The 25,219-nt window shown below is 55.2% G+C and overlaps 1 protein-coding gene across 3 annotated transcripts; it reads right to left on the bottom strand.

Annotated features, from left to right (window-relative positions):
• Positions 1-28: 28 nt before the first annotated feature.
• LOC134519765 (uncharacterized) lies at positions 29-21,504 on the bottom strand. Of its 3 annotated transcripts, XM_063344346.1 has the most exons (14): positions 21,484-21,504; positions 18,712-19,863; positions 14,655-14,871; positions 12,932-13,089; positions 12,474-12,575; positions 11,494-11,691; positions 10,555-11,114; positions 7,748-8,021; positions 6,848-7,058; positions 4,728-4,870; positions 3,702-3,815; positions 2,667-2,870; positions 1,872-1,965; positions 29-962 (listed from the first exon to the last, which is right to left on the bottom strand). In XM_063344346.1, exons 2-14 carry the CDS (start codon positions 19,580-19,582, stop codon positions 899-901), a joined length of 3,210 nt encoding a protein of 1,069 aa, XP_063200416.1. In that variant the 5' UTR covers positions 19,583-19,863; positions 21,484-21,504; the 3' UTR covers positions 29-898. The 3 variants fall into 3 exon arrangements, with proteins under 3 accessions (XP_063200416.1, XP_063200415.1, XP_063200417.1); XM_063344345.1 differs by lacking the exon at positions 21,484-21,504 and having other exon boundaries at positions 18,712-20,872; XM_063344347.1 differs by lacking the exons at positions 29-962; positions 1,872-1,965; positions 4,728-4,870; positions 21,484-21,504 and having other exon boundaries at positions 2,739-2,870; positions 18,712-20,872.
• Between the last annotated feature and the right edge of the window lie 3,715 nt (positions 21,505-25,219).

Raw genomic sequence — 25,219 nt, 5'->3', positions numbered from 1 at the left:
TGCTCAAGCCCATGAGGTGAGACCACTGCTCCACGCACAAAGGGTGCCACTGGAGGCCTGGCGTCTGCCGCCACACCATTAGGGATATATCACCCTGGTGTAGGAAACAAGCTTTTACTGAGCAAGGTCCCACCTAGGTCACCCTCCTCACCCCAAATTCTCAAGAGATCTAGAGTCTGGCACTGCTCCTGCCTGCTGCCTGGCCAGGATACAGGCAGGACCATAGGAGAAAGGGCTGCACCTGGGCACGAGCTGGGTATTTGTCTCTCTTCTAACCCCTTTTTCTGGGCAGGACGTCCTCCTGGTCATGGTCCCTAGCAGCAGGGGCTCTCCCTGGTGCAGGCTGCTGGTGGGGCACAGCTGCTCAAGCAGAGAGGGGCACCACGTGCAGAACGCCCTTGCGCGGACAAGAAGGGCTCAAGGGAGGCTGATGTACCCTCACTGCAGCTCCGGAGTCCAGAGGCACTGGAAACCGGAGTTGCCTGCTGGGTGGAAAGGTGGCCCCGGTTCATCACCCAGCAGTGAATCTCCAGAGGGGACAGGAGTACGTGTCCTTCCCCTGCATCAGCCAAACAGGCTGCTTGCTTTCTGGCCACCACGCTTAGCACAAACTTTGCCTAGAAGAAGTCGTCCCCGGCCTGTTCCTTTGAACTCCTTTAGTCTGAGGGCAAAATTCAGTAGTGTAAAAATAACTCAGGTATTTGTATACACGCGCACACACACACAGATCTGTATACACACACACACATTATACGTGTATATATACACATTTTGCAGGTCCTTGCAGCAACCCCGGTAGACGGGGGAGCTGGACAACCAGTCTGCCCCCCGCGCCGTGACACAGGCCTGGCCCCAGTGCTGTTAGAGCCTGTCGCCGCCGCTGCCGTGCTCGGGAGCGTTAGAAGTCTGCTGCAATCTCCCTGCGGTCGTTCATTTCGATGTTGGTGTAATTTTGTGGACGTCTGAAAAGCAACAAACAAAGGAAAAAAACGGAAGATCAGTCGCTCTGCTCTTTCGCACGAGGCAACTAATCTGCGTCTCATCTTTGCACTTAAAACGAAGAGGCTGGACGGCCCGCCTTCAGCAGGCACAGAGTTTACTGAGGTCTCAGTGTTTTGAGGAAAAACAGGAGCAGGACACCTGCTGTCACCTGGCACATGTTCATCAACTTAAAACCACCCTGCTTTCTGAAAGAGATTGCCTAAACCCGACTTAAGGTATTTTTTAAATGCCTATAAAGAAAATACATACTGAGTTTCCTATTGCCCAAATGTATTTTAAGAATTTTCCTCATTTCTAACACTTGCACACCAGTCAGTAAAATCAGTAAAAAATTCATGGAAATAAATCCCCTGGGCTGGTTAAATAACCCATCCACTGTAACATTTATTTCAGACAAACACGCAGCCCGACTGTTAAGCTGCTCTTCGCCTTCGTAATTATTTAAAGTGGTGTCATTTTATAACATGGAAGCTGTTTCCATCAAGGTAATCCTAAACGGTCTGTTGCTTCCACCCCACACTAAGGAAGAGCTCTTCCCTGTGGCCAAAGCATCATCTCACTGCCCCTTGGGTAGCACAAGCCTTCAGCTTTCTGCTCTCCCACCACAGCGCGTTGTAAGCGAGACTGATGGCCTTTACACTGTGCCCACTGCCGTGCCTAGCAGTATCTGTGGTTTTTATTGGTGGTTATCTGAACCTCCTGCAGAACCTGGAATCCGCCACATCAAAAGCAAAGGGGCTTTGGATGCGGCAGCAGAATGTAGGTGTTCACCCGAGCGAAGGAGCAGGTCCCCGTGCAGCAATGAGAGAGGAAGCACTGGGGCAGGAGAGGGTGAGAGATGCAAGGCAGATGGGAAGGTGGTTTCTCACCTTTTGATGAAGTAAAGTGCCAGGCTGACCAACAAGAACACGAGCAGGAGACATCCCAAGATGAACAGGGCAATTTCCCAGCCCTGGAAGGAAGCTGAGGGTACAAAGGTAGAGATGGACCACTATAGCCATGACCTTTCCCAGCACAGGGTGCCACCAGGAGGTCACAGAGTCACAGGTGGGTTGGGTTGGGCTGGGTTGGAAGGGACCTTTAAAGTCCATTTAGTCCAACCCCCTGCCATGCGCAGGGACATCTTTCACTAGATGAGGTTGCTCAAAGCCCCATCCAACCTGACCTTGAACACTTCCAATGATGGGAGACTGACAACTTCTCTGGGAAACAACGGATTGGGCTGTCTCAGCCTCCTGATCTGGAGAGCCACCCTTCCACCCCCCGGCTGCCCCCGCCATGGCGTGCCAGCTCTGGCCGGCTCCAGCCTGGCTGCCACCTGCTGCTCCGAGCAACTGGCCTTCTGGGCTGTGTGTCCAACAGCTCCGAAAGCAAAGGGGCTCCCTGGTGAAGCTCAGCCTCACGAGAAGATTTAGACACCCCAACTGACAGTGGTATTGGCGTGACAGGGCTGACTACCCCAGCACACCGGAGGAACCAACCGTCATTACCTCTCTCATAATGACCTTCCAGTTTCTAGAAGGCAGCTGTGTTTGGGAAGCATCACCAGAGGTCCCTGGTGGCTTGCCCTGCCTTGCCCACCTCACAAAGACACGGCTTGACCCTGTCCCCAGCCCCACTGTGATGGAAGCAGACCACTATGCTTAGCTTCACCTCCTACTCACCACTGCTGTGAGACACGGACAGTGTATTTTTGGGGGCGACACACTCGGGACTGGTTTTCAGCACTCTCCCATCCACAGAGAAGGGGTGAGGGCTGGCCAGGAAGCCCTGGCGCCAGGTCTCGATGGACTGCTGCTGCTCCGGCTGCCGGGCCCGCACCCGGCCCCAGACCTTCACCAGGGAGCCCGTGCACGTCAGGTTCAGATCTGCGGAGAAACAACAGCGCGTCTTGGGTGGTCAGACACCCCTCGGCTGACACATTGCTCCCATGACTTCATGCCCTGCTCCAGCAACACCCTCCTGCTTCCATGCTCTTCACCCTCTTCTCCCCACCGCTCTGAAATCACCCTGCCATGCTGTTTCACAAGTAACCTGAGCATATGCTCCACCTTTCTTTCAGTTGCAAAAGGGACTTGGAGTCGTTCTCCCAACCCAGCAGAATACTTTGTACTGCACTTTGTAACTTCACGATCTCTACCCATTGGTGACAGTTGCCTGAAATTGTTTACAGGGTCAAAAAGGTGTTTGGGCGAGGCAGACAAAGCATGGCTGCGAAGTCTTTGATTCCTTCACCAGCCAAAAAATAGGAAACATTTCTTCCCATCTCTTAAGACCTGTAAGTCTGTAAGACTTCCAGAAGTGACTTTTTGGTCCAAGTACTTTGAATAAGTATAGGACACTGAAGGAGTCTGACAGAGAAAGAGTTGAGAACCAGAGTCCTCTAGAGCGCAAATGGCTCTTTGCTTTGTGGGTTTAGGATACTCAGTTTATCTGGCAGACATCTCAAGGCATCATCAGAGACTCCCATTGCTCACGGTCCCTCTCGTCTGCCCTTCCTCTAGCAAGCAGCTCGTGTCAGGCTCTCTCCTGCTCTCCTCACTGAAATCCCATGTACCCACCACTGCTCCTCCAGTTCCCCTCACTCGAGTGCAAGCCTGCAAGTTTGGCTTGAGAAGGGACCATCCTGATGACAAGGAGCTGTGGACGGGTGAGGGAGGAGGGCACTGTGAACCAGAAGAGCGGAGCAGGGCACCAACCTTGCAGGTAGAGCTCAGAGACGCCGCAGGAGCACTTCTCCTCCAGGGAGCTCAACAAGACCCTTCCCAAGCTTTCCAGCATCCTCCTGTGGTGCAGGGTCCACATGGAACAGTCTAGAGGAAAAGGAGATGTGTTTTTCTGGGTGCAGCTTGGGGTTGTTAATAAGCTCCCAGCTGCGTGCCCCTTCTAAAACACTTGGCTTCACTCCTGAGCTCAGGAGCAAAGCCCCTCCAGAGCTTGCATCCCACCCTCCTCTGCATCCCACCCTCCTCTGTCCCCCTCCTGCAGGGTGGGTCTGCACTTCTGGCCTTCTTACACCAGCTTCACTCCTGCACCAACCTCCCAGGGGAGTGGGGAAGAGCCATGCCCCACGTGTCCCACCATGTGGGCCAGTACAGAAAGGTCCCTCGTGCTGGGAGAGCAGGAAGATGTCCGCTGCCTGCCCCTCTCAGGAGGCTGGAGAAGGAGGAGGAGGAACCTCCGTTTCATTTAACCCAGATGTTGACTGCCCCGAGCTGATCCAAGCATGGCCTTTGCAGGGGCTGGAGAACCCCCTCTACTTCTGCTTGCTGGCTCCGGGGTCAGGACTGAGCCACGCCGCTTTGTTCCTGTGACAGGCTGAGATGGGAGAGTTTGCTGGCAGTGTCCCTCACCATGCCCCTGCCACCACGAGAGGTCTGGGGGGGCTCTCCTGCCGTTGCTGCAAATCTAACACTGCATAAAAATCCCGAGAGCAGGGCCCAGCCCCGCCTCAGCAGAGACATCTCAAATTAAATGTGTGGCCACCTTCATACAAGCAGATGCTGAAGCTGTGAGCGAAGCTGCCCTCTTGGGATGGTGGCATCACATCAACAGATGGGTGTCTGCACCAGCCCTCCCCCAGCATGTCCCCTTTCATGACTGGGAGGCAGCAGGGTCCCCGCCAGCATCCCCCTCCCATGCCACGGGATGTCGGGGTCAGCCTCCCATCGCCCCCAGCCCAGCCCTCCTGCCTCCCACCAGAGGGGGCACCCAGCTCCACTCACTGGGTGTCAGGAAGCAGAGGTGGAGATCCACCGCGAAGGCGTCCTGGGGACAGCTGTTCTGCAGACCAGGGGTAGGCTCCGAGACGGCAAACTGCAGCTCTGCGCTGGCATTGCCACCAGCGCAACGGCTCAGGGACACAGGCCTGTCCCCAGAAGAGGAGTCAGAGCTCACCAACACCTCACACACATTTCTTCCCACCTCCAACCACAAATCCCTCCCGGGCCTCAGTTCCCAATGCTGTTGGGGATGATGGAGAGTTTGCTGGAGCTGGAGCTGAAACCAACTCACAGAGCCATCACAGAGATGGGTCCAGCCAACCCCACCAGCTGGAGAAGACTGGGGCTTGGCCAGAGCAAACCTGTTTGGTCTGACTGGCTTCTGTAGGAGTAAGATTGCTGCCTCATTACAGCCAGCCTCCCAAAATTAAGAGTTTGTCCTCCAGGATAAGGAGTTTTCCAAGCTACACAATATCTGCCCCTGCATTTCACTAACCTACTGCTTCCCTCCCCACACCAGGGCTTAGAAACTTGGTCATGGTGTGAGGAACCAGCTTTCTGGATGCAGTTGTTCAGGGCTGGACCCGGACAGAGGGTCCAGACAGGGGCAGAGTGGTGTCAACCCACGGGAGCTCTCCCACCAAACCGCTGCCCTGACCTTGGGAATAACCACCCTGCCGAGGGTTCAGCATAGCTTTTCAGCTAGACAGAAGCCGGAGACCTGTTTCCCAGGAAAACCATGCACGTGGGGCCGCACTCTGTGCATGGGTGCTCGTAGGGGAGGCTACAAAGGCAGAACCTCCTGTCACACCAGGTGGGACAGGGGAGCAGAGGACTTGAGGGGGACAGATTTAATTAACAGTGGTGATGTGGTGGACCAGACGAACTCTGCTAGTATTCCCACCAAGAGAAAGGCTTAGCTCTCCATTATTATAGAATCATGGAATCAGAATCATTTAGGTTGGAAAAGACCCTTGGGATCATTGAGTCCAACCATCAACTCCACTCTACAAAGTTCTCCCCTGCACCATATCCCACAACACCACATCTAAACGACTCTTAAACACATTCAGGGATGGTGACTCCACCACCTCCCTGGGCAGCCTATTCCAGTGTCTGACCACTCTTTCTGTGAAGAATTTTTTCCTAATGTCCAGTCTAAACCTACCTTGCTGCAGCTTGAAGCTGTTCCCTCTTGTTCTATCACCAATTACCTGTGAGAAGAGACCAGCACCAATGTCTCTACAATGTCCTTTCAAGTAGTTGTAGAGAGTGATGAGGTCTCCCCTCAGCCTCCTCTTCCTCAAACTAAACAGTCCCAGCTCCTTCAATTGTTCCTCATAAGATTTATTCTCCAGGCCCTTCACCAGCTTCGTTGCCCTCCTCTGCACTCGCTCCAGCACCTCGATACCTCTCTCGTATTGAGGTGCCCAGAACTGGACACAATATTCAAGGTGTGGCCTCACCAATGCTGAGTACAGGGGGACAATCACCTCCCTACTTCTGCTGGTCACACTATTCCTAATACAATCCAGGATGGCATTGGCTTTCTTGGCCACCTGGGCACACTGCTGGCTCATGTGCAGCCTCTTGTCAATTAGAACCCCCAGGTCCTTTTCTGCCAGGCAGCTCTCCAGCCACACTTCCCCAAGCCTGTAGCGATGCATGGGCTTGTTGTGGCCCAAGTGCAGGACCTGGCACTTGGCCTTGTTGAAGCACATTCCATTCGCGTTGGCCCATCGGTCCAATCTATTGAGTCCGCCTAGGAACAAAAGCCGTGTTGGGTTGTGTTTTGTTGTGCTGCTCACAGGGATATTCTTTTTTGCTTCGTTTGTTTGGCTGTGTTTTTTTTAAAGAAAAAGTTTGGCAAAGAGGCATGTGCAGCTGCTATCTGTAAAGGCTGCGCTCCTTCATGTGAGGCCATACTCGTCCCTTGGGCAGTGGAGGAACAAAGTTCAATTCCCTACGCCAAGGGTGGGGAAACCTTTTCCACGGCAACGTGCTACCCACCTCTCTGTTTTTCACCACAGTGCGGGTGAATACATTCAGCCGTGCAGGACGTGCCAGCCGGAGGCGCTGGGGACAGGGAACCCAAAGGCATTTTCACAGAGAAGCAACCTCACCTGCCATCCTTGCAGGGCACAGCGTAAGACGGTCCAAGGAAGTCCAAGTGTCCTCCAGCTGTGCTGGGCTCACACGTGTAAACCAAGGCATCCACCAAGTTCTCTGATGTTGCCTTTGTGCCAGCAGGAATCAAGCTGGTGCTGTACACAGCAATAGCGCTGGTGCCTTCACTAGCAGCAGAGATGTCCTTGAAAGTCAGGTTTGTCCCATCTGGAAATGCCAGGGGAATAAGTGGGGTGAACATCTAGATAGCGTTAGGCTGAGTCTTGAGCCTGACAGGACAAGCTGGTAACAAGGAGGACTCCAAGAACAGAAACGGAAGACAAAATAATGGTGGTGACTGAGGCCAAGTAAAGCTGTAAAGAAGCAACTGCTTGCTGTGAACACAGGTTTCCAAAAAGATCAAGGTTTCTCTGAGATGCAGAGTCCTCTCCAAGCAGCCCAGCCAGAACTTAAAGGTGAACAAAAAACAAATCAAGATAAACAAAGGAAACACCACCTCAGGACCAGGAGGAGGCAGCAGCACTGCGGGGCTCAGTGAGCATCAGTGACCGTGGCATCAGTGAATGACTGGACGGTCCTAGTGGACCCTACTTCTCCTGAAAGCCCCCTTGTCTTGGTCCTGGCAGGAGGAGCTTTCAGTGCTCCTGGTCCCTCTGCCCTGCACGGGGAGCTCAGCCAGGGCGGGCAGGAGGATTAAGCACCTTCTCAGCTGGAGCGTGACGAAACAGCCCAGGCAGAACAAAGAGAGAAAAAACAGGAATAAAGGACAGGAAAGGCAAGGAAGAGGTGTTCCCCATGTCACGCACCCTCCTTCATCCCTTTCCTCAAATCTGCTCAACCACCTGCCCATTTGTTTGAAGACAAACCACACGCCAGGTCCGTGCCATCAGCCTCACCATGCCCCTGGCCTCCATCCAATGCAAACACGAACAGCCCCGTGGCTCCAATGGTGCCCCTCAGTGGGACGCTGACATGCGCCTTGCCCTTCTTTCCTGAGAAGAAGATGAGGCTGAGCCCTCCCAGGCTGGCACCAGGCTTCCCCTCCAGCTCAACGAAGCGGTAGGGCGCAGTGCTCCCAGCCAGGCACAGCTCGCTGATGTGGACGGCAGGAGGGACCAGCGCCGAGGAGCTGCTGCAGAAGTTCTCCCCCAGCGGCGTCACCGTGGTCACCTGCAGTGAGACACAAAAGCTGCTGCCACTTCTGCTGCTCCCGTTTCTTCAGTGGAGCGATAGCTGCTCATGGTGTTACCTCTTCTTGGTGCTTCCCATGGCTCCCCGCTGAGGCCCGAAGAGGATGTGGTGGTTCTGCCTCACACCAGCTGCTCTCAGGGTTGTCCTGGCTGCAAGGGTCGCCCGTCACCACACATCCCCATCACTGCCTTTGCTCCCACTCTCAGGCCTAGTAACAATTCTCTTTCCCTGCTCTCGGGAGCAATTCTACACTTGTGTCTCCCGTCTGTGGCATCGCTTCCTTGCGGTCCTCTCCCACTGCAAACCTCCCTTCAAATGTGGCTGTGGCGGCCACTCAGCACCTCCCTCCTGCCAGCAGACCTCTTCTGCTTCTAGAGCCGTTTTATTGCCCCAGTTTTGGACCTGAGGTCCAATCCCAGCAGGCATCATCAGTGGAGCAGCAAAGTCCTCCCTTACCCAGCCCTATGCAGGACAAGCATACAGACTCTGTCATGTTTCTTCAGGGGGACCACCTGAAACTACAGGTTTCGAAATAAAAAGGAACACCCTCCATCATCTTTGGCCACTCTCCATCATCTTTGAAAGATCATGGTGAACAGGAGAGGTGCCTGAGGACTGGAGGAAGGGCAATATCACTCCAGTCTTCAAAATGGGCAAGAAGGAGGACACAGGGAACTACAGACCGGTTAGTCTCACCTCCGTCCCTGGGAAGGTAATGGAGCGACTTGTTCTGGATGTCATACCCAAGCACATTCAAGAGCAGGAAGTTATTGGAAGTGGTCAAACATAGATTTACCAAGGGTAAATCATGCTTGACCAATCTCACAGCCTTCTATGATGTTATAACTGGTTGGCTGGATGAGGGCAGAGCAGCAGATGTCCTCTACCTTGACTTCAGCAAGGCTTTTGACACTGTCTCTTATAACATCCTCCTTAGGAAACTGAGGAAGCATGGACTAGACGAGGGGATCAGCAGGTGGATTGAGAGCTGGCTGTGCGACAGGACTCAGAGGGTTGTGATTAATGGAGCAGGGTCAAGTTGGAGGCCTGTAACCAGTGGTGTCCCCCAGGGGTCAATACTTGGACCAGTATTGTTTAACGTATTCGTCAACGACCTGGACAAGGGGACAGAGTGTATGCTCAGCAAGTTCACTGATGATACCAAACTGGGTGGGGTGGCCGACACCCCAGAGGGCCGTGCTGCCATCCAGCGTGACCTGGACAGGCTGGAGAGCTGGGCAGAGAAGAACCTCATGAGGTTCAACAAGGACAAGTGTAGGGTCCTGTGCCTGGGAAGGAAGAATGCTAAGCACCAGTATAGGTTAGGGGTGGACCTGCTGGAAAGCAGCTCTGAAGAAAAGGATCTGGGGGTCTTGGTAGACAGTAAATTATCCACGAGCAAGCAATGTGCCCTTGTCGTCAAGAAGGCCAACGGAATTCTGGGCTACACAGGGAAGAGTGTGGCCAGCAGGGCAAGGGAGGTCATCCTCCCCCTCTACTCTGCACTGGTGAGGCCACAACTGGAATACTGTGTCCAGTTCTGGGCTGCCCAGTTCAAGAGAGACAGGGAACTACTGGAGAGAGTCCAGCGGAGGGCAACAAAGATGATGGAGGGACTGGAGCATCTCCCGTATGAGGAAAGGCTGAGAGAGCTGGGACTCTTTAGCCTGGAGAAGAGAAGGCTGAGGGGAGACCTTATTAATGTTGACAAGTATCTAAAGGGTGGGTTTAAGGAGGATGGAGCCAGACTCTTTTCAGCGGTTCCCAGTAACAGGACGAGGGATAATGGGCACAAGCTGGAACATAGGAAGTTCCTATCAAATATGATAAAAAACTTCTTTACGGTGAGGGTGACAGAGCACTGGAACAGGCTGCCCAGGGAGGTTGTGGAGTCCCCGTCTCTGGCTGCATCAAGACCCGCCTGGATGCAGTCCTGAGTGATGTGCTCTGGGCAACCCTGCTTTAGCAGGGGAGTTGGACCAGATGATCTCTAGAGGTCCCTTCCAACTCTGAAAAAAAATTCTGTAATTCCGTACTTCAGACGAACTACCACAAATCAGTCACACCAATGGTGGAGGCATGTCCTTCACGCATTGGCCCTGCAGGAAGCTGGGTTTCACGGATGTGATGTGCTGTACCACACATCCTGAAAGTGGCACCAAACAAATGGGGGTGAAGAGGTGGCTCCACATCTGGCTCAGGGTAACTTGACAGCCCAGGATGTTGCCCAAAAGCAGACTCCCCCGTTCTGGGGTTGGCAGCATGTGAGCTGTCTTCAGAGATCTCCTGGTTCGGAGCCACGCTGCCCAGGGCAGGGGGAGCTGTTACCTGGCCAACAACAGGCAGGTGAAGGGGGCAGGGAGGTGAGGCCTGCTGAGAGCATCAGCAGATGGCAGGAGGTAGATGTGGCTCACCAGAATGCCCCACTCTCTCAAATAAAGGACATACTGAAACATGACTGCTGCCCTCCCAGTGACTACGGATGGAGAAAGGACATCCGCCATCAACCCACCTGGAAGCTGCTCTGGAGTTTTGCGGTCAGGCTGTAGCAGCGGCTCAGAGACTCATCCTCAGTGCTGTGAGAATCGTTTTCATACAGGATGCTCTGCCCTGGTACCAGCACTTTGACCAGCTGGTGTGCCTTCTCTGGCATTCGGGACGTGTACACCACGGCGTCCACCAGCCCCTCTGCAGTCACAGCCATGTTCACCGCGTAGGGGGTGGTGTTGCTGTAGTAGAGAGCCACAGCGTCCGCCCCATTCTGGATGGTGTTGGGGGGCAGCCTGATCATGGGTGCTGGGCGCACGGCGCTGCTCCCCACCAAGAAGTAACCCAGCTTATCTGTGTGGTGTCCCGACAGGTCCAACACCCGGTAGGCCCGGCTATTTTTACCGTTGTAGAGGACCAACCAGTATCCCTGGAGGTCAAAGTGTGTCCGTCCAGTGTAGAAGAGTTCAATGTACTCTGTGTCCTCTGCTCCCCCTGGGTTGTCTGGGTTCACCTCATTGATCAGTAGCTTGGCCACATGCGCAGGAGGCTCTCGAGTCCCTTCTGGTATCTCTGATGGGACACCTTGGAAAGCAAAAACGTCACGAATATGGGCCTAAGCACAGAACCCCAGGGAAACAACACGACGTTTAATGCTATTTTGCTGGGGTGACAACAAATTCAGCAGAGGACTGAGGATGCTGGCTCAGATTTTTATCAGCTGTGTGCTCCATAAGCCTTAGAAGAGCCCTGGCAACACTCTAATCCCAGCTGTAGCAACAGAGCTTGCTGCTATTCCAGAGAATGAGCAAAATGGGTAACTGGATGCGATGGAATTGGAGGGGATTTTTGCCAGAGTTGGGGAAATGGAGGGAGGGACATCTCCTCCTGCAGGAGAGCTAGACCCACATGTCCACCCTCAAACACATCGTACCCCCCAACCTGCAAGAATGACGATCGGTACCTGGAGGCAAGCCTGACGCATTAACATCCTTGAAGCAGGAGCTTTCTGCTGTGATGTTCCTTCTGCCAAAACTAACAAGTCTGTGCGTCTCTAGGAAGGTCTTGAAGGCTAGCAGCAGGCTGCTCAGCTGGTCCTCTGACTTAGCAGTTAGCAGAGTGGTGAACACAAGCCCCAGGTCCTGGCAGGCTGCCTTTGGCTCTGCAGAGACAAACAGAGAACTGCCTCAGTTTCCCCATGCTGCCAAAGATGCACTTTCTCCTGGAAGAGACAAGAGCTCACCGGCTCATCTCTACCACTGCTGCCCTCCTGGTCAGACTGACTCAGGGCAGTTCATACCATCTGCACAGTGCCGTGAGCACTGCCCGTGCCCGGGGACAACCTGGGACCAAGTCCCACAGCACGCCCAGATACTGTGCTCATCCTTTTGAAGCCTCGTAGTCCCAACATTGCACAGAACAGTCTCTTCGGGCTGTGTCTAAACATCAGCTAAATATAACGCTGCTGACAATGCAGGCTGCAAAGTCACAGCTCCCCTTCACGTGCCTGCGCGTGCTCCTCACACTTGCGCACTAACCTGGTAGGGATATCAGAAAAGCAACGCAGGCCAGTAGGGCCCCTTGCATTTCTGCTGCAACTTGGCTTAGTTCATATGGATTATAAAGTCAGGTAGGCAACAAACTCCTAGCTGAGATGTCACCCTTGTTGCCACATCTGTCTCAAGGCCAAAACAGCTGGTGGTCCGCAGGTGAGCAGCAATGTGTGCCGGCGGAGCCGCAGATGGAAGCGCCCTGCCAAACATGCAAGAGCAGGACCATGCTCTGCCTAACACCTGACGTTCCTCTCATCAGCGCCAAGTTCAAATTGGCTGGCATGCAAGCCAGGAGGATGCAACGCAACAGGAAACATGGGGCTGAAAATCAGAAGTGAACGGGCATTAGTGACTGGCGGTCCCTGGGGTGCCCTGGTCCTGCCCCGCTCACCTTTGAAGTAGGCAGCAGAGACTCCACAGCTGCAGGATTCATCAAGGGCCTGGACCAGAGTCACCAGGACCTCTTCTGACTTCAGGAGCCACTCCTGGCAATCTATGAAACAAAAACCTAACTGTTACCCAGCCAGTGCAACCTCGGTCACGGGATCCAGCTCATTCTGGGATGGGCGCAGCTCAGCTCCTGCTTATCACTCAGAGGGCCCAAAAAAGGCTTCACTTCACCCCGAGCAGTTGGGTGCAGGAATCAAAACTGGAGAAGCTCAGCCGCGGGTTGCCATGAGGAAAAATATTGCAGAAAACTGTCAGATGTCCTAGCTGCATTTCCTTTGGTGTTACGTTCACACGCCCCAGCACGACTCTGGGAAGTCTTTCTGCACAGCTCTGGCTTTGTGCAAGTGCTCTTGTCCTTAGGAGGTCCTGCCTACAGAAGCAGAAATAACGAATACCCACCTGCTACATGGAGGCAGAAGGAAAGAGTCTGGCTGAAGCGTCTGCTGGGGCAATCATTAAACTTGCCAGGGGTGGGCCGGCTGAGGATGTAAGACAAGGAGTCCCGGGTCACAGAGCAGCAGTTGCACTGGCTCATGGACACATCTCCCAGCTGGTGCCTGCGAGACATGGACATGTAAATGAAAGAAAACATGACCTGCCAGCCAGAGATCCGAGTGCTCTTCACCCACCAGTCACACCTGCCTGCACCGCAGGATGAAACCATGCACTTAGAGTCTTCTCCCTTCACAAGGTTTGGAGAGATACCATCCTCATCAGTACCTCCTTGTCTCAAAAAAAAAGCCCAAGAGCTAACCAAATCTTGAGAGAGAAGAGCACAGGCTTCATCCAACCCTTTCTCTTCTAGCACCGGCTGCTTTTCTGACTGATTTGAAGGGAGGCAAGATAGTACAGATACACTCGCACTCAGCCTGGGACCGGTGGGAAGAACGGTGGGGTGCAGCTAGGGAAACTGAAAGGCAGCACCTGAGGTTAAAATGCTTGAGCAAGGGCCCTCAACTCAAAGGCAAAGAGTATGACCGGGGGCTGGATTTGATGACTTTTAAAGGTTCCTTCCAACCCAAACCATTCTACGATTCCATGAAGCCCCACTGTGAGGAGCTGCACAGAGCAGAGCTGCTCGGAGCTCCTCGGGGAAGGAGACCGCTTCCTTATAGGATACGTGCAGGTTCTGTTTCACAAGAAGGAGGAAAATGAGCAAAGGAAGGAATAGGAGCATGCTGTGAACGAGTGGTGACCCTGTCTTGGGAGTAAACTACACCCTTTCTTGATGCAGTTGACTCCAATGGTGGTCTCAAATGGCCTTTTCACAGGCCCGTCCAGAAAGGTTGAATTTCCTCCAGCTACAGAGCCAGCACCTTGGTATTTAGTCGACAGTTACACACAGAGGTCAAATCTGCTGCTTTGCCATCAAAACCGCAGACAAGAGCTTGCCCAGATTTTTTTTGCTTATTGCCTGGTTCGACACACCCCACCCCGTCTTCACGTGCATGGCACCTGCTGCCCCCGCTCCTCCGCCCGCTCCACTGTCCTTTACCCACTCTGTTCTCCTCTTTCTCCTGTTAGTAGACCATGCCTAAAAAGTGAAGGAAACAGTTCTCATGTCTCACGAAAGTCTGAGGTTATTAACCCACCAAGACGAAAAGAAACCCCATTCCGGGCTCAACCCAGAATGCACAGTAACCCCGCTTTCAGTCCTTGGTCTGGACGAAGCAGGGCAGGGATTTCCTCCTGGGTCAGGGGAACGATACTGAAGTCCCTCCCTTGCCCTCATTTTGACCTGAAATTCCACCCTGAGTCTAAGAAAAACCTTTTCTTGTTGAAAGAGGTACTGGAAAATCCATTATATTGACCATTACACTTTTATAAATAATACATTATAAATTATTAAAATTATAAAATAATAACCAGCCATCATTTGGTCAGAAAATTCTTCCTCATGTACTTCATTCTACAACTGTACAGCTGCACCAGGACTGCTGAGGAGAGGGGGACACCTACAAACTCAGCCCAAGGGGTGGAAAAAGGACAGGACTCAATGCCACCACGAGGAGACCCTGGTCTGGAGGTGGCACTTGTCAACCAGTCCTGACCAGGGTTTGGGACGGCAGGCAAGGGCTATTCTGGTGCCAAATTCTCCTCCCAGCCCTGCCCAGCATCTCACCGCTTTTCCTTGTAGGCAGGTCTGCCAGGGGTGAGGGTCTCCAGCAGCTCAGGGTTTGGTTCCTCGTCGCTCGTGTACACAAAGGCATCCAACAGGCTGGTCACCGGCAGCACCCTCCCCGTGACAAAACTGCTGCTGTTGCCTCTGTAGAGGGCAATTGCATTGGGGCCACCTCGGAGGACAGGACGGGTGGTGTTCTCTGGGAACGGCAGATCCACTGCACACCAGCAAGGAAAGGAGCAACAGCAGCACATGAGTGGTACAACAACAGTGTCACAACAGTGGCACATGAGCAACACATGAGAGATAGCCACAATGTAGGAAACCAGCATCTCTTCAGTCCCGGAGAGCAGGACGCAGGAACTCAGAAAGTGGCTGATGTTGCCTGGTTATCGCAAATTCGGCATCTGCTGCCCCATCTTTTTGCTCACTAACATTTCTCACGTTTGCTCAGCCTGAATTTCCCCATTTCTGTCCAGATCCACAGCGTGGAGGAGGCCGGAGGGGGAAATCTGAGCAGAGTTTGCCCTGCTGTTTTGGTTTCGCGAACAGAGAAGCTGATTTATGCATAAACAGAGGAACTGGAAAGTGAGTGCTGATGGGACTTCGCCGACAGTAAAGTCAATTTTTAATTCGAAAAGTGATCTGCAAAATCCACTAACTGTTCAGGTAGCAGTTGCTTTAAACAGAAATATTTAAGAATTTACATTTTATTCCAGCATTTAACAGTCCATGGTTTTTACAAACACGCTCTCCACACACACACACAATATATACACACACGTATTCAGCAAAGGGTCAAGATACCAGCACACAAAATTAAGGCTGAGGTTTGGTGGAGCTTTCCAGTCTCATGAGCTTCCCAATTTCCTTCCTCGTATTTATTGTTCCCTTCATGAGCTATTTCCCCAGCACCTGGTAGGAACTGCTAAGGCTATTAAAAGCAGCAGATCGATGACATTTCAGTACTTCTCCCCGTGTAAATGGCTTCAGGGAACAAACATTAAAGGAGGAGCCACATGAGAGGCAGAGGGGTAAGAAGAATTGGTTGTTCCTTGAGAAGTAAGTGCCACCAGGCCACCTGCATGCTAAGGGGACGTCCTGTGCCTTAGCCCTGATGCATCCCTGCCCAGGGGTCTGTTTTTCCCCTGCCTGACTAATCTGGTGGCTTTCCATGATGGAGCGACTATGTTGGAGGATAAGGGAAGAGCAACTGCTGTCATCTATCTCGACTTCTGCAAGGCCTTTGACATTGTTCCACACAACATCTTTGCCTCTAAATTGAAGAGACAGGGGTTTGATGGATGGACTATTCAATAGATCGGGAACTGGTTGTACGGCTGCATCCAAAGAGTTGCAGCCAACAGATCTATGCCCAAATGGAGATCAGTAACAAGAGGTGTCCCTCGGGGGTCCGTATGGTTCAATATCTTCATTAATGACACAGGCAGTGGGATTGACTGCACCCTCAACAAATTTGCAGATGACACCAAGCTGAGTGGTGCAGTTGATACACCTGAAGGAAGGGATGCTATCCAGAAGGACTCTGACTTGCTGGAGGAGTGGGCCCATGTGAACATCATGAGGTTCCACAAGGCGAAGCGCAAGGCCCTACACCTGGGTCAGGGCAATCATCACTATCAGCACAGACTGGGGGATGAAGGGATGGAGAGCAGCCCTGAGGAGAAGGGCTTGGGGGTGTTGGTGGACGAGAAGCTCAATACAACCCAGCGATGTGTGTTGGCAGCACAGAACCCCCTGCAGTCTGGGCTGCATCCCCAGCAGCGTGGGCAGCAGGGCGAGGGGGGGATTCTGCCCCTCTGCTCCGCTCTGGGGAGACCCCCCTGCAGTGCTGCCTCCAGCTCTGGGGCACCAACAGCAGAAGGACAGGGAGCTGTTGGAGCGGGGCCAGAGGAGGCCCCGGAGATGCTGGGAGGGCTGGAGCCCCTCTGCTGTGAGGACAGGCTGAGAGAGCTGGGGGGGTTCAGCCTGGAGAAGAGAAGGCTCCGGGGAGACTTTATTGTGGCCCTTCAATAATTAAAGGAGGGTTATAGGAAAGACGGAGAGGGACTTCTTACCAAGGTCTGTACGGATAGGATATGGGGTAATGGTTTTAAACTAACAGGGTAGAAAGAAAAAATTTACGATGAGGGTGGCAAGATGTTGGCCTAGGTTGCCCATAGAAGTGGTGGATGCTCCATCCCTGGAGGTGTTCAAGGTCAGCTTGGATGGGGCTTGGAGCAACTTGGTCTAGTGAAAGATGTCCCTGCTCATGGCAAGCGGGGTGGAACTAGATGATCTTTAAAGTTCCCTTCCAACCCAAACCACCCTATGACTCATTTGAAAGTTTTCACACTGGCATGTCGAGGGAGGACTTCTGCTCCAGCGCTCTCACAGCTTTAAGTTCTCTGCAGTGATAGGCAGACAAGCCTTACAAAGACAGGACTAATGCACAGGACCATTTTAAGAGCTCCTGTCCCAGATTTGAAGTGGTCGGGTTAAACCAAGCGGTCAAATTCTCCCACAGTGCTCAGCACGGAGTCACTATGAAAGTATCCTTTTAAGATGATGAAAACGTAATCACGCACTGTCATTTGGTCTTTTGGGGGGGAAAAACCTTCCACAAAAACGCGTGCGCAGTACGCTTGGGACATCTTGACAAAGCCTCATTGGAAACAAAATGCCAGAGCGTTATCTCCAGTCAACTTCTTGGCTTGAGTGAGCTTTGAGGAACAGTTAAACGTAATCCTTAGAAATGTCCTGCTTAGTCTGGAAGCTGCTCGTGCTTTCCCACCGCTTTCTGCGAACCCCCTCGGCTTACTGGCTGCGAACAGCCCCGGCCCCCCGCGAGGTGAGAGCGGAGCACCTTGCCTGGTGAGAGAAGCAGAGCTCAAGTGGACAAGGAGCTCTCCTACTTGAGGTGAGAGAGAGTATTTGGAGCAGCCTGAATTGTGAAAAGGAGCTCAACCGCTTTTAAATAATAATAATAATAAAAAAAAAAAGTTCTAGTTGCAAAAGTCTTTCTGCATTTTTATGGGAACCAGCTTTGTAGGGGATGAACATACTCCCCGAATCAGAAATCATGAGTCAGTGAATTACACAAGACATCTGCAGGGTCAGCGTCTCCAGCTGCCAAAATCTTCTTTTGAGGTGCCCAAAAGAACAAGATATTTCTTCCTCCTCCAGCGGCCTGGAAGAAATCGTGAATGTCGGGAGGAAGTTTAGATCGCAGCTTCACACTGCCTGCGCGTGACACTCTGTGACTGACCTTTGCAGGTGGCCCGATGGAAGAAAAGCCCTTGTGCTTTTTTGAGAAGAGGGTATGTACCTGCTGTGAATGACCACCGAGTGACACACGGAGAAGGGAGACACTCGAGGGAGACGTGGCGCAGTCAGGGCCCCGCGGCAGGCTGGCCACGGGGCCGGGAGCAGAACCGCAGCCTCCGGAGGAGCAAAGGCACATGTGGGCTTCTCATCTTCAGGAGGTCCCTCACCTGGAGCTCTGCAGGTCTACCACAGCTGCGAGACATATGGCCTCCACTTGTTTGTCTTCAAACCACCTCCTTCTACTTTCTTTTGATGCCCTTTAGTTCTCGTACCAGTGGAAAGAGTAAGCAAGCAATCCTGCTCCACTTTCTTCAGGCTACTCACATTTCTGAATCCTCTGTCAGGGCCCTACTAAGCTTTCCCTTTTCTAGGCATACTTAGTTATTTCTTCTGTAGAAACATTTCCAGAGCACTATCCATCCACGCTGACCCACACGAGATAAGATAAAAGACGCAAGCAAAGCATGAATTTAAACAGTGGCATAAAAGTTGGCCTCCATTCTTTCTTCTCCTCCCAATAATGCCTTATATTTAATATGCTGTATATAATTCCTTTTCCAATAATTACTAACATGCGATTTGCTTTTCCATCTGCCACTGAGTTCTCAGCCACATTTGCACTGATCTCTCAGAATGCCCAACGGCGATAAAACCCGACAGCATCCTCCAGCCCCAAACTTGGCTGATGGCTCCCCCGGCTCTGAGGTAGTCATCAAAATGCAGTGCTTACCTGGGGTTTTGCCTTGTGCTGGCCCAATCAGAAGTAGCCCATCCAGTGAGGTTTTGCCATAAATATCCATGGTGAAATAAATGTCTTTGGTCCGACCGTCGATCAGCACCAAAACGATGTCTCTCAGCATAGTGGAGCGGGGACCCTGGAGCTCTACGAACTCGAACTCTTTGGAAGAAGAGGCAGGAAGGACCTCACTGATCAGGACAGCAGACGCGTTCAGCTGAGGAGTTAGGATGCAGTGGTTGTCTGTGCCTGGGGTGGGCATGGCCACTTGGAAGATCCACTGGGAATCTGCCCCACGGCACCTTTCTATGGACTCATCTGTGGTCCTGAAGGTGGAGTCCTCCAGGAAAGCATCTCTGCCCGGGGTCAGTACCCTCACCAGCGTATCGGCTCTGTCCGTCTTCTTAGTCTTATGGACCAAGGCATCCACTAGTCCATAATTTGTGACACCCATGCCCTCCTTGTAGTTCCCGTTTCCATAGTAGAGAGCAATGGCGTCAGGGCCATTCTGGATAGTGTTCTTAGGAATAACAATAGCCGGGTTCACGGAAGAGGAGCCAACGAGAAAGAGTCCCTGGCTGTTAGTAACTTTGCCCTGGAGGTTGAAAACTTTGTAGGCTCGGTTTCCGTTGCCGTTGTAGAAGACCAGATAGTAGCCATCCAAGCGGGCTGTTTGACCGCTGGTGTGATAGAGCTCCACAAACTCAGAAGTGTCCTCTCCCGGGCTGTCAGCATTGACTTCGTTAATCAAGAGGGTATGCTCTGTTTTTTGGTCCCTGGGGTTTTTTATGAGATTCTGAGCAGCAACCTTGGGAAACCAGACGTGCACAAGTACCATCAGTCCAACCAGCCAGATACCTCCCATGATGATGGCCGGGATTTTTGTTTCAGTTCAAATCTAGAGGAGATCTGAGCCTCCACAAACAGAACACAGAAATAGCCACAAATAGAGCAGAGAAGGAAGCCGCCGCCACTTGGCTGTCGCAGGACAGCAATGCAAGGCCTCCAACCCGGATGCCGACTGGCGGAGGCACTGGCAGAAGCAGGCACACTTCTTTGGGGAGCTCTGGTTTGCAAAGCAAAGCAGCAATTCCCCCCCCAAATCGGACCGAGAAGGCTTGAGGAAGAGACTTCCCAGCTCAGCTCCTTTAAAAGTTGGGGCGGGGGACGGGGAGGGGGAGAAAAGAAGAATCTTGTTAGGAAACACAGAAACACCCCAGTGACATTGAACAGCCCCATAATTTTTTTCCTCCCCGTCTTTCTTCAGCGGTTTCTCAAGATGTACAACAGCGACTGCAACGGGACGCAGCCAGCGGTTGGCAGCGTTCAAAACTGAGACTTGTGTGAACACTGGAAGTTGCACAGTGTCTGTGTTAACAGTTATTTCCCCATATCTAAATTATATTCCATGGGAATTAACATAAAATGGCACTAAAGATGGTAGTAGCCATCTTCTCCATCAAGGTGAGGGTGGGGCAGGAGAGGACGGATGGGTTTGGCTGGGTTCTTGCGCGTGGAGCAGAGCGGCTCCGCTGAGCACCGCACCAACCGGGCCTGCTGCAGCTCCGGCCAGCGCGGAGTAAGTCTGCCGAACAAGCAGCGGGGAGGGACCGACAATTTAAGATGCTTGAGACGTCTCCTCACAAACGGGAGGAGGCTGCGATAACCAGAGCAGGAAAGCTGGCGGCGATTCTGTGAAAGAACAGACCCCGATGGCAGAGAGGGGACCCTGAGCCACTCCGCCCCGTGTGACGCCTTCCCCTTTTGCTGTCCCTGGCAGCCCTTAAGCTCATCTGCTGCGGGGCTCCAGGAGACGGAGAGGCACCCACACGCCTCACGCCTCCACCCCACGGCCCCGGCGCTGCTCTCTCTTCTGTTAGACGGACACCAGCCCAAAAGTTCTCTGTTCCCTTTCAGGCCCAGTTCATCCTCAAAATCACTATCAACACCTGGCAAACTCTTGCTCCTGCCCAGCCTCCACAGAAAAAGAAACTGCACCGGCTTCCCCTGCCCAAACCCGGCCCCGCAGGGCGCCCCATTTCCACGGTTTGCCCCCGTTTCGGTTGAAGGCAGGAGGAAGGAGGAGGAACACACGGGGGAGCTCCTGAGCAGGGGACAGGAGGAAACCCACCAAAAAGCGGAGAAAACAGCAGGAAAAAAAACCCACGTGTCCTCCCCCTACCTCCCCCCGCCCCAAACTGGCCATTCTGGCAGGGCAGGAGCGGGGCGCGATCCCCCCGGCGCGGCAGGGACCCAGCGGCGACCCCCGGCCCCGCTGCGAGGGGAGGAGGAACGGGGACGGGGGACGGGGACGAGCCTCCGTCCCGCCCCGGGAGGCGGCCCGGCTGCCGGCGGGGCTTCGCGGAGCGGCCCAGCGGGGCTTCGGAGCTCAGTCCGGGCCGCCGGGAGCGGGATCTGCCCGGCACCGCCCGCCCCGCGCATCCCCCCGCGCAACCCCTGCCCCGCGCATCCCCTCGCGCAACCCCCGCGCACCCCCCGCCCCGCGCATCCTCCCGCGCAACCCCGCGCACCTCCAGCCCCGCGCACCCCCCGCCCCGCGCAGCCCCCGCGCAACCCTCGCACACGCCCAGCCCCGCGCACCCCCCGCCCGGCACAGCCCCCGCGCACCCCCGCCCCGCGCTGCCCCCGCGCAACCCTCGAGCACCCCCCGCGCAGCCCCCGCGCCGGGCCGGCGGTGGCCGGGCGCAGCGCTGAGAAGCGGGGCCGCTGCAGGGGTAGCCCGGCCCCGCCGTCCCGCGCACTCACCGCCGCTCGCTGCCACCGCCGGGGCCGCAGCGGGGAGGGCGGGGCGGGGCGGGGAGGGGAGGGGAGGGAGAGGAGGGAGAAGCCCTTCACCGAGCTCCAGCCCCAAAATAAGTTCACTCGGCCCCGTGTCCCAGAAGACCCTTCTCTGGCTCTTTCGGGCTCATCTCCCGGGGCGGGATGGACGGACAGATGGACGGATGGGACAGAAGGATGGACAGATGGACGGACGGACGGACGGAAGAATGGACAGAAGGATGGACGGATGGATGGAAGGACGGACAGAAGGACGGACAGAAGGACGGACAGAAGGATGGACGGATGGACAGAAGGATGGACGGATGGAAGGATGGATGGATGTTAACCGGTTGTGTATCCACCTCCCTGCCCCACTGAACTCCCCAGCCAGGACCAGCAGCTGGGCTGTGCTGGAGGACGTAGTGTCTCTCCTTGCAGCAGCCTCAGGGGTTGGAGCAGGAGCTGGAGGGCTGCACGGTGGTGCTGGAGGCCGTGCCCAGTGGCAGTGCCGTGGGACTGGTGCCTGCAGCCTCCACGAGCCACGGCGCTGCCTTTCTGCTGTGCAGGATCCAGCACCCAGCCTGTCCGGATGCGGAGGGATGAGCCAATGCCACTGCGTGTCTCCCAGCACGCCTGGCTGCCCCCCACAAGTTGCACTGGGACCTCAATCCCTGGCCAGCAGGGAGGAGGCAGGGCCTGGCCTTTCTCTTCCACCCCATCAAATCCCGGGTCCTGCTCCCTCGGACCTGCTCACGGGGCTGCCCAGTTCCCCTTCCCTGGATGTCCCCATGGGGAGCTGTGCGTGGTTACTGCCCCGCTCCACCAGCCACGGGGACTCTGTGGGAGGAGGAGATCCCGGAGATCCTGCTCTGGGCGGGACTCGGGGCCAAACGTTCATTTGACAAAGGAGCTGCTCCAGCAGCTGGGCCAGACGTGGGCTCCCGCTCGTGACTCAGCAGCCTGGTGTCTTCCTCTCTCTTGTAACTGGAAACCGGCACTTCAGAGCACGGGGGGAGCTCTGCCAGGGGGGCTGCGTTTGCCCCAGGTCTTGCCGGCTGGGCTGGGGGGACCTGTGTGCCTACAGCCCCGGCATCTTCACGGGATCCACAGGTATTCCTGGAGAACAGGCTGCACCACGAGGGGCAGGATATGGTCTCAAGTGCTCCTTGGGGTGCATCTGGGTGTATCTCGGGGTGTTATCTGGGTGCATCTGCACCCCAGGGAGGGGGACCTGGGCAGCACGAGCTTTCCCACAGGCTCCGTCTGGCGCACACTCTGTCATCCCGCGCGTCCCCAGAGCAGTGCTGGGGCAGTTCCCACCCGGGACCTGAGCAAAACAAACTCCCTCACCACACTGAGCCCGAGCGCCCTGTGTGGTGGCTCAGCGACAGGGTGGCAAAGCCTGTAATGCTCCTCCTGACAGGGTTTATTCAGTTGAACTATCACATTTTGGAGGCATTGTATTTATGCAACCATGAGGCTGTGGAATTACAAAGGGCGGCGGAGAGCTGTTGGGGAGAGGAAACACCCTTACCCAGAAGGGCCCTGACTCATCCCTTACCAGGATCCACATGGCGCAATCGGCCTTCAGTGACTCCCCGTCATGCTGGCGGCAGGTCCCAGACCCGCTGGGCTCCCCGCGCCCTCCTGCCCCTGCTGCGTGCTCAGCCCTGGGGCTCGCTTCGCCCCTGCTGCTCTGTCCTGCCAGGCTCCCCTCCTGCTCTGGGGAGCACAGCCCGGGCGCCCAGAAAGCTCCTTCCTCCCGCTGGTGCCTTCTCCAGCCGCACCACAGCCCGCCAGCCTGTGGGGAGGCAGAAAAGGCAGGATCTGGGGACAGAAGATCAAACTCCACGGAGGTGCCACCACGAGGAGCTGCTGCCCATGCCACAAGCAGGGACCGGCGGGGGAGAACCTGTGCCCCAGACAGGAGGAGCACAGGGGTGACAGGGCAGGACCTGGGAACGTCTCTCCTGCTCATGTCCCGTTCACGGCCACCGTGCTCATGCCTATGGTTGATATGCCAACAGGCTGCCCAGGGAGGAGGTGGAGTCTCCGTCTCTGGAGACATTCAAACCCGCCTGGATGCGTTCCTGTGCCACCTGCTCTGGGTGACCCTGCTCTGGCAGGGGGTTGGACGGGGTGATCTCCAGAGGTCCCTTCCAACCCCACCATTCTGTGATTCTGTGATGCCTAAATTCCCTTTGTGTCCCGTCTGCTCGGGAGGTGCGTCTGCAGCGCCGGGCAGCTCCAGGCCATGGCGGCAGGAGAAACGCTGCAGCTCTGGCTGCTTTTGGGCGGTCCCGTGTGTGCCGGCGGGGTGTGCTGGGCACTGCCACGGCTGCGCTCTACAGCCTGCGGTGAGCACGGCGCCACGGGGCTTTGCAAAGGCAGAGCTCGGCCGGACAAGTGTGTGCAGCCCCCCGAAAGCTTCAGCCACTTCGTTAGGAAAATGCACCTTGCTGTCGGAATGTATTTCCTACCTGTGTTTGGAATAAGCTCGGCTGCTTGGGCGGGAAAAAGCTGGAAGGCTCAGATGCTGTATGAGGACATGTTTTCCTCACGTCAAAAAAACACTCTCAGCAGAGGAAGCCGCCTTCGTCCGGGTGCTGGAGCGTGGCTGGCCTGTGCCTGGGTGGACGGGTCTTACCATGGGGTGGGACTCACAGCCGGTGGAGGAGGTCAGAGGTGGCTGATCCTGAGTGCGTGGGGGGCAAGCGGGAGCCCCCACTGGTGCCCCTGAGGCTGAGGGACACTAGTGGGACCCATGCGGGACCAGCTGGGGCGGAACCAGCTCCACCTCTCTCGGAAAAAGCCCCCGGGAAGTTTGGCCAAGGTCATGCCCGGCATGGTGCACCACGGCCCCCCACCACTCCCACCCCCTGGCCCGACTGGGTGCTGTGGGGTGCATGTTGCCGGGCTGGGGGGAAGGCAGGGTGGTGGCCAGATCCAGGATGGGGGGCTGCGGTGACAGCAACCACCACCAGCCTGCACGGGGTGGGTGCCTGGCGGTGGGTACTCACCACCGAGGGGTGTGGAGGGCTTGCCATGGTCGCAGGCATCATGCTGGGATGGCCCACTGTGGCCACCACATCCGGATGGTCAGCTGCGGCTATGGGCACTCCGTCCCACTGGTCAGGTGGCCATGGCTGAGCTGCCACCGGGCACGTGGAGCAGGGACAGGGCGCGGGGAGGCAAAGAGAAGAGAAGCGCAATGAGGCTCTGCTCGCTGACTAACGCAGGCACGGAGAGCTCAGTGTTTATTGGTTTTGCTCCAAACGGTTCGTACAAGGAACAAGCCGACTCTGCTGCCCACGCAGACACACCATCGCCCGCAGGCTGCCTCGGCAGCGCTCCCACCATGCCAGCAGCGTTGCCCAGCCACGCAGCCCGGGGCTGCACCAAACCCGTCGGGCAACACTGCCGTGCTGCCCTCCAGGCTCTGCCCGTGCCCGTGCAGCCGGCGAGACCCCGGGCTGTGCCCAGCCAGCACCCGCAGCGACCACCAGCCCGAGCCTGTGCGGCGCCCACACCCCTCGGCAGGGCGGGCGAAGGATGTGGTGTGGTATGAGCCTGCGCGGGGGAGCAGCACTCCCCAAACCTCTGCTCTGCTGTGACGGCAGAGATGTCTCTGAGCTCCCAGCCTGCAGTTAACAGGACCTTTCAATTTTTTTTGCTACTCTACATTGCAGTGATACCTCTCAGCTAGCGAGCACTGCCTCTA

The sequence above is a fragment of the Chroicocephalus ridibundus genome, chromosome 8 (assembly GCF_963924245.1).
Source record: "Chroicocephalus ridibundus chromosome 8, bChrRid1.1, whole genome shotgun sequence".
NCBI classification, from domain to species: domain Eukaryota; kingdom Metazoa; phylum Chordata; class Aves; order Charadriiformes; family Laridae; genus Chroicocephalus; species Chroicocephalus ridibundus.
Note: the sequence above shows the minus strand (reverse complement) of the source record. Positions and strands in the feature narration are given on the sequence as shown.

Excerpts from the sequence above, each read along its gene's own strand:
- LOC134519765 (XM_063344346.1), bottom strand. The coding sequence starts at position 19,582 with ATGGGAGGTATCTGGCTGGTTGGACTGATGGTACTTGTGCACGTCTGG. Across the intron at positions 13,090-14,654 it reads CCTGCCTACAAGGAAAAGCG|GCACCAGCTGGGAGATGTGT; the intron begins GTGAGATGCTGG and ends CATGTCTCGCAG. Across the intron at positions 4,871-6,847 it reads GTGCCCTGCAAGGATGGCAG|GCCTGTGTCCCTGAGCCGTT; the intron begins GTGAGGTTGCTT and ends TTCTGGGGACAG.